Source organism: Arachis ipaensis, chromosome B4, assembly GCF_059453495.1.
Source record: "Arachis ipaensis isolate K30076 ecotype BB chromosome B4, ASM5945349v1, whole genome shotgun sequence".
Taxonomy (NCBI): Eukaryota; Viridiplantae; Streptophyta; class Magnoliopsida; order Fabales; family Fabaceae; genus Arachis; species Arachis ipaensis.
This window is the reverse complement of record NC_142439.1, coordinates 99,014,663-99,023,061: the sequence shown is the minus strand read 5'-3', so window position 1 is coordinate 99,023,061 and position 8,399 is coordinate 99,014,663. Positions and strand designations below refer to the sequence as shown.

At 32.4% G+C, this 8,399-nt stretch overlaps 1 protein-coding gene across 1 annotated transcript; it reads right to left on the bottom strand.

Annotated features, from left to right (window-relative positions):
- Positions 1-233: 233 nt before the first annotated feature.
- Positions 234-4,227, bottom strand: LOC107637833 (hexose carrier protein HEX6-like). The gene is made up of 3 exons (XM_016341120.3): positions 3,978-4,227; positions 2,487-2,809; positions 234-1,519 (listed from the first exon to the last, which is right to left on the bottom strand). The coding sequence occupies exons 1-3, from the start codon at positions 4,108-4,110 to the stop codon at positions 452-454; spliced, it is 1,524 nt and encodes a 507-aa protein (XP_016196606.1). The 5' UTR covers positions 4,111-4,227; the 3' UTR covers positions 234-451.
- Positions 4,228-8,399: the final 4,172 nt, after the last annotated feature.

Below are 8,399 nucleotides of genomic sequence, written 5' to 3'. Positions count from 1 at the left end.
CCACAAGAAGGAGGAAGGAAGTCTCGGGCGCCCAAAAAAAACCCTCGGCAACTGAAGAAGAGGCTTTCTCTTTCAGAAGATGAAAAGTGTTCTTCAGAAACAAGCGTAAAATAAGAAGCGAAGCAAAGGGAAGTGAAACTCACTCTTATTATTAAAGGGTTAATATTTCATTAATTAATTGATCGATGGAAAGAGAGAAAGAAGTATAGGTGACGGTTTGAAAATCCAAGGGAGAACAAAATGGTTTAAAAAACTGAACAGCTTCCTTTCAAAAAGAGTTTTGGCGCTCAAAAAGCCTAAAAAAAAATCCAAAAAACAAAAAATGGGCCTGGTCCCTAAAATTTGGACATACGTTAACGTACATACATTTTCCTGCAAGCTTAAGAATATAGTATATAGCAATTAAACTGCGGTCATTACTAACTAGCTAGTCACATTTTCAAACATCACATTATATCAAGGTACCACTACTACTCTTGTTTCCGACAATCCTCTTCCAAAAGAAATGTTCCCTCCAAACTTTCTCCATTTGCTCAATTGGCACATTCTTTGTCTCAGGTAACAAGAAATACACAAAAGCAGTCATCAGAACCACCCAACCGCCAAAGAAGAAGAAAGTTCCAGCCTTGAAATGGCACAACATACTCAGAAAAGTTTGAGCAACGATAAACGTGAACAGAAAGTTAACCGCAACATTGATACTCTGCGCCGCCGAGCGAATTTCGAGCGGGAAAATCTCGCTGGGAACCAACCATCCCAGCGGACCCCATGACCAGCCAAACCCGGCAACATATATGCATATCAAAAGCAGAACTAGATAAGCATATTCCTTTGTTATTTCGCCATGGTCGCCGAGCTCGGCCGCCATAATGCTTCCAATTATTACTTGTGAGAAGAACATTTGGATTCCTCCAACTATGAACAATGTCCTTCTTCCCACCTTGTCAACCAACAGCATTGATATGAAGGTTGAAGTGGTGCCTACTAGCCCCGTCACCACCGCGGACAAGAGTGAAGCGCTTTCGCCCAATCCAATAGTCAGAAACAAGATTGGAGCATAGAACGAAATGACATTGATTCCTGTGAATTGTTGGAAGAAGGGTATGGCAACTGCCATAACTAGCTGAGGCCTATACTTTGCTTCTAGTATGTTCTTGAATGGATGCTTGATGGAATTCGAAACGTTGCTTGCTTCGATGAGGTCTTGGAGTTCTGTTTCGACGTTCAAGGTGCCTCGGATTTTTCGCAGCATTTGTTTAGCTTTTTCATGGTCATTGCTATGCTGCATTATGCTGTTGGGTGTTTCTGGCATGAAAATAGCCCCAATAGTGAGCATTGAAGCTGGAACTGCCGCCATCGCTAGAGAGATTCGCCAGCCCCAACCGCCTTTGATCTTTTCTGTGCCGTAGTTGATCAGATTGGCTGAGAGAACACCGATTCCGACACATAGTTGGAAGCCATTGTTGAATGCTCCTCTGTATCTTGGTGGTGCCATTTCAGAGAGATATAATGGGACTGACTGCAAAGTGCAAAACAATCAAAACAAAATATTGGAAAAATAAGCAATGTATGTGCATTATGCTCATCTAATGATAGTTATGCTTTGAATTGTTGTTGCAGACTTGCAGCTGTGCTTAATTGTTATCGTTATTAAGCATCTTAGATGTGACACGTCTTATAACACATGGCATAGCATTCTATTTTATTTCGTTGCTTTCTTTAGTTCTCCATAGTCCATAGTAATACTAATAGCCTCTTAAAAGCTCTTTCTTTTTTTTTTCTTTTTTCCAAAAAAAGGTATTGTTCTAAGTACGAGATTAAAAATTGAAAATCTGTCCAGTTAATCACGAATTGGTCTAGTTAACTGAGAAGCAATCACTGAATCGATCCGGTTCAAGATAAAAATTGGTCAACAATGAATTGATGAAAAAAAATTCAAAAAACCAATTAAACTATCAATTAATTAATTAAACCGATTCGATTTTTTAATATTAATTCAAAATAATAAAATATAAAAGAATTATTTTTTAAAATAATTTATATATTTTATGAATAAATATATTATTTTATTATATCTGAATTAACTTTGATTAAATTTTGGTTGAACTTTTAAATTTTTTAATTTTTAATATTACTAGTTCGATTACTGATTTAATTTTTAAAATCATGATAAAAGGCGAGTGATATTAGTATATCTGTAAAAATAAGACTAAAATATTTAAGAAGGATTCAAACTCGCGGTAAAGTTAATAAGAAATAAGCATTAATTCGGAAAAAGAAAAAAAAAAGTGAAAAATAATAAAGTTAAGATCCATTTTTTTTAATTTGAATTTAAACTTTCTACAACACTTGTTTAAATAAACTAATAGACTAACCAACTCAAGTTGGTTTGTTAAGATCCACTATTATTGTGAGTTTAAGGTGAATTACTCTTAAATTTGATCCCCATGCAGTATTGTCTCCCTTAGTTGAAAGAATAAAGTTACCTGATTTGCAAAGCCAACTCCAACTCCGAGAAGAACTCGACCAATGATTAGCATGTAAATGTTGAGGGAAGCACCACCAAGAGCAGCACCCATGAGGAATGCAGCACCACCTACAAGAATTGATGATCTTCTACCAAAGGCTCTGGTGACCGATGAGGCAAAGAAGGTTGATATGAGACCAGCAATGTAGAGTGATGAGGTGAATGTTGTAAGAAGCTGGCTATCAAATTTGCAGTAGTTGCTGATGTGGGTGTCTTCTTTCATCTTCGTGTATACATGTGGGAAGAATTTCTCCAAGAATGATGCCATTGATGTTACCCCTCCTGCATTGTACGGACTCGGTTTCAGTTTTATTACATAATGACTGATTATGATTTTTTGGTCTCAGTTATGAATTCAAATAAAGTAAAGAAAGGATTTTCCTAATAATTTTCATTTTTTTTTGGTAAATTCCTATCAATTTTCTAGACGATGCAGGCTTTTTAACTTGGTATTTGGACTTTGGACTTAAAGCCTTGGAGGCACATTTTTTGTTTTGGGCTTGGAGTTAGATTGAAAATTTTAAACAAAAAGACCTTGGTTTAGTAGTCATTATTTATGTTTTTTAATTAGTTCACTCAAGTTCAAAAACTTGACCGATGCCAAATGAATGGAGCTCCTAATATTTTGTTTGTGGCTATAATATGAATGAATTTGTAATACTTAAAATTGGAGACTATCTAATCCATTTGATAAAACAAAATATTGTGGATGAAATTTGGTATATCAAATTTATATATTCTCCTTAACCAAAAATTTTTTTTTCTCTCTCTAATGTAAACAAAGTGTTGAATATTTAGTTTCTATTTGAATCAAAAATGTTATTTGTATATTAAAATTAGTCATTAAAATCAATCATCATATATTTATGTATAAATACATATATTATTTAACTTATTTTTATTATATATTTTATATTTCAACATATATTTTATATTAGTGGCTGATTTTAATGTACACGTAACATGATTACATTTCAATATATAAAGTACTAAAATGTTGGTTAAAGTGTCTCATATTGAATAGATTATAAGTAAAAAATAATTAACATAATAATTATATTATTAAAAATTAATCACTATATTAGCATATATTATTAAATTTTTTATTTCATAATAAAAATTAAACAGACATGTGTTTTATTTAAAAAAATCAATAAATAAGCAAATCCTTCCATAATATTATTACAGAAAATTATGAATTATATTACAACTTACAAATTCATTACAAGAGACAACTATCAGTCTATTAAAGTAGACCTCAACTGAATTTTCAATTTATTAGTTGCACATAGAAATTCCCTTTTTTTTGTCAAAATCTCTCAAATCGGCCAACATAACAGTTTCGTTTCCTCTTTTATATTTCCATTACTGGAGGTCGTAAAAGTACGTACTATACTAAAATTAAGTATGAATGTTATATAAAATTGAAGTTCAGTTGAGTAATACAAACCTGAAATTCCAATATCATAACCGAAGATAATGCCTCCAGTGGCAGCCACCATACAAGACATAATCACAAAAGAAGTAATCCTGCCGCCGTATTCTCTTCCACTGCTCGCCGCTGTCAGTATCCCCACCGCCATAGTTAATAGCGCGCAATAATGATTTCAATTCGCTCCTCTATTCATCAATAATATGGCGCAAATATATAATAGTTATATGGGTCTATTATATACATATATATACATATATACTATATTGTTTCGACAAAATGTATTTGATGTAGTTTACTTGCATAGCTGAACCACATAGTGCAGCCTTTCTTGACTGTACAATAATAATAATAGTAGTAAATAATATAATAATAAGATTAAATATAGCGAACCAATTTTTATTAGTTAGTTAATATTAATCAATTTTGGAATTTAGATAGGTACAATTTAGGATTTAAAATTTAAATTTTATAATTTAAAATTTAAAATAAATAAAATAATTTTAAAATAATTAACTGATGTTGATTGAAAAAATAATTATCTAATATTATTCTAATAATAATTATAATAATACACAACACAGTCAACACTTTGGCTGATTTCTATCGTCAACTAATGATGCTACAAGGTCACTTTCGTTATTTAGGGTCTACAAAAGCATGTGGGTTGAACGTTGAAGTTGCATTCTGATTTTGTGTCAACTTGAAAAGAGTAGAGAAAAAGAAAAGTAATCGAATTGCATTTCCTAGCGTCTCGGGTGTAGCGGTGTAGAAGATTATAATCGTTAAATATAATTCCTTAATATGATCACGTAACGTTATACTAGCTATATAATAATATTCTAAATATATAATTATTAGATATACTTCTTTTATTTCAAAAGCTCGTAAAGTCAAACTTGTTGCGTTTCAGCTTGTTGCGCAAAAACTCTTAACAACAATGAACTAAGAAATAAATTCCTCAAAACAAAATAATACTTTTATGACGTTCAAAAAATCAGTAGACAGACAAAAATGTCATGTACATACTAAAAATTATTTATCAAGATTGTTGTCCAACTCTCGTCGAGTGACACTTGAGTCAAAATTAGAAAAAAAAAAAAAAAAGAAAAAACCTTTAAACATAGAAAATTTAGATAACTTGAGAGCAACTTTCTTTATATCCTCAACATTAGAAAAATATATTCATAAACTAATACGTTCTTTAAATATTTGTGATAGAAAGAATTTAAGTATTATTTAAAAATTATTAATTTATATTTATAGAATATTTAATTTAATTTATTATATTTTAATTTTATTTATTTAGTTATATAAAACCTGAATAAATAATAAATAATTAATTAATAAATTAAAAGTGAATAAAAAAGGCTACGAAAATTTAAAATTTAAAATTTGGAAAATTACCAATAAAAATTTAATTTAGAAAATCAATTGGAGTGCAAAAATAAAAATAATTGTGGAAAAACGTGTACCAGCATTATAATTAACTGTACAGGCTTAAATCTGTCCGATACTGCGTATGAGAAAAATAAAACTGTGAAAATAACTAGAAAAATATTTAGAATAAAAACCTGAACACTTATCTTAAAGATTTTGGCTTTAGGTGGGGCAAATGGGCGAAAGGACAAAAATGTCTCTCGTCCACTTAATACAAAACGTGACTCACCCTCTTACTTACAAAATTTCAATCATATTCCATTGAGAGTGAAAGAGAGCAACGAAGAAGAGGAGAGAGAAGAGAACCAAGCCCTTAACACTATTCACACTCAACGTTAATCTCACTTTTCTCTCAAATTGGAGCTCCAATCAAAGATCTGTTTGTAGCCACACGATCACCTCATCATTCTCTTCGATTCTATATAACTTTTGCGGTGAGTACTCGCAAGAACTCTTATCCATTTTTGATTTTTCCTTTGTTTTCGCGTTTTGGTATATATGGGGTTGAAGTTTGTGATTTTGATGCTTTAGGAGAGGCTCAGTCTCAACTTCTAGTAGGTTTTGACCCAAGATTACGTGGTATAAGGTAAGAAAACTCTTTTCCGTTGATTTTTTTTAATTATATGCGAAAATCTAGCTTAAAATGTGTAATATTGGTGTAATTAGATTGAGTAGAGTTGCTTGATTGATCATTTGGTGCGAAATTAGGTATATCACTTGATTGGAGGAGGATTGGCTAAGGCTTGATTCCATTGATTGAGGTTTGGGTTTAATTGGAGAGAAAATTCAAGGAATTTGAAACCGCCGTCAATGAAGGTACAGATTTTAGTTTCAGGTAAACATTATATAACGTTATATGAAAATCTAGGTTAGACGACTTTAGGATAGTATTAAAATGGTATGATTGGTGTTGTGATGATATTGGTTTAGTGTGAATGCTTATCACGGATAATTGATGATTGTGAGTGAAATTATGGTCAGAGGCCTTAATCAAATGAATTATGTGTTTTGGTATGTTTTGAGGTTGAGCGATATATGTTGGATTGTGTTGAATGATAGTTAATTATATGGATTTGATTAGTGAAAGGCTATTGAATGAAAATTGGGTCGGAGATCGTAATTGGATAAGTTTTGGTAAGTTTGTTGGTATTGATATATTGAATTGTGTTGTGGTATGATGTTGTGCTTGGAATTGATGTAAATTGGAGGTGGGTGACTTGATAGAGCGTAAATGATGGGTGAGATTTGGTTTATCATGGTGATAAAAGAGGTGGAATTGAGAAATGGTGAATTTGAGTTATGCAGAAAATTTAGATAAAAAGTGATTTTTAGCTAACTTTGATGGGTCAGAACTTAGCGCTTGGAGTTCGGATTTGAGTGAAACTTGTCTTGAATTAAAATTGGTGATGAGTACTTTAAAACCGCCTAAGGATGGAGAAAAAAAATGAATTTTTTAGCAAAAATTATAGAGGTTTAAAAATTAGTGTCAAAAATTAGAAATTTCATATTTTGCAGCATACCAGAGTTTTTGCTAGTGTGCGTGCACACGGGGTGTGTGTGCGCACAAGCTTCGGGGAGGTCTCTGGTCTATGTGTGTGCACATGTCCTGTGTTTTGTAAAATGTATTTTTTTACTGTTTAACCTTCCTAACAAACTTTTAACCCCTTGTAACTTCCATATCACATCCGATAACTAATTTTTAAGCTTTGAAAAGAATATGGGTAAATCTAATGAATTGAATTGATTAATTTTCATATAAAGACTTGATTAACCGAAAGAAAATATTATGGGAATGGTGGTTTTTCTTGCCCACGGTAAGAATGGTGGTTTAGTCCCACTCACAAGATAATAACATTTACTAATTGATGAGCGAATGGGGTTATTATACAATATAACTTTTGAAATGAAATGAGTTGGCAATTATGGCTGAATGTGATATAAAAATTGAATTGTCAAGGACTGTGGTATTATTCTGCTTGCATTTTGATGAGACACCTGCACCTGGTAAATGCAAGGATGGTGGTATTATCCCACTTGCTTAGTGTTGCGATGAGACACCTGCACCTGATAGATGCAAGGATGTTGGTTTGTCTTGCTTGTTCAGTGTTGCGGTGTAGATGTGGAAATAGTAGTTTTGTCCCGCCCACATTCTTTTTGTTCGCAAGTGTGGGCGGACACGCAATCCCTGGATTAGTTAGCCTTCAAGAGAAGGTGGACAGGCACTCTCCTGTGAGACTATTTTATATATACATGCATGAGATAATTACCTCTTGGGGATGCACGACAAAAAAGATGATATTCAAGTTAGCTACCGGATGTATTGGTTTTGGCAGTGTAACCGACACGTGAGTTCATGACCAGTAAGACAGACATGCATTATGTGCATTTGTTTGCTATTGTTTGATTGTGCATATTTGTTTTGGTTTGCCTAACTGTATATTTCTGTTTAATTACTAATTGTGATTCTTACCATACATGCTCTCTAATTGTGTTTGTTTTGTATTGATTATTATTTGTGATTGACATTACTGAACTAAATACTGAACTGAGCAATTGAATGTTGGGAGTAAAGATGATGATATATTGAGATATTGATACTAGAGGTAGTTACGGAGTTGAGAGTTAGCGACCTAACCCTGATGGAATTAATTAAAACCTAGGCTGGAATTTTTGTGATATTAGAGATTTATGATTGCCTAGTGGGTTTATTCTATTTATACAGTCTTTATTTGGAACTATTACCCTCCTAAGAACCTTTGGGTTCTTATCCGTCGTGGGTTTTCTGTTTTTCATATGCAGAGCATGATACCCCTCGATTAGTGTGTAGGATTCTATTGGCAAAGTGAAGAAGACTCTTTTGAAGTTATTTTGATTTACTTAGCACTTTCTCCACTTTGAAAACCTTATTGTATATTTCCTCTTAAAGGTTCTTATTTGGAGAAACAGGATTTCTATTTTGTATACTTTCTGATTTTTGTAATATTCTAGCTGCCTTTTCTT

Coding starts and splice junctions, on each gene's coding strand:
- LOC107637833 (XM_016341120.3), bottom strand. CDS start 4,110: ATGGCGGTGGGGATACTGACAGCGGCGAGCAGTGGAAGAGAATACGGC. Junction 2,810..3,977: donor TTATGATATTGGAATTTCAG/GTTTGTATTACT, acceptor CGTACAATGCAG/GAGGGGTAACATCAATGGCA. Junction 1,520..2,486: donor GAGTTGGCTTTGCAAATCAG/GTAACTTTATTC, acceptor TGCACTTTGCAG/TCAGTCCCATTATATCTCTC.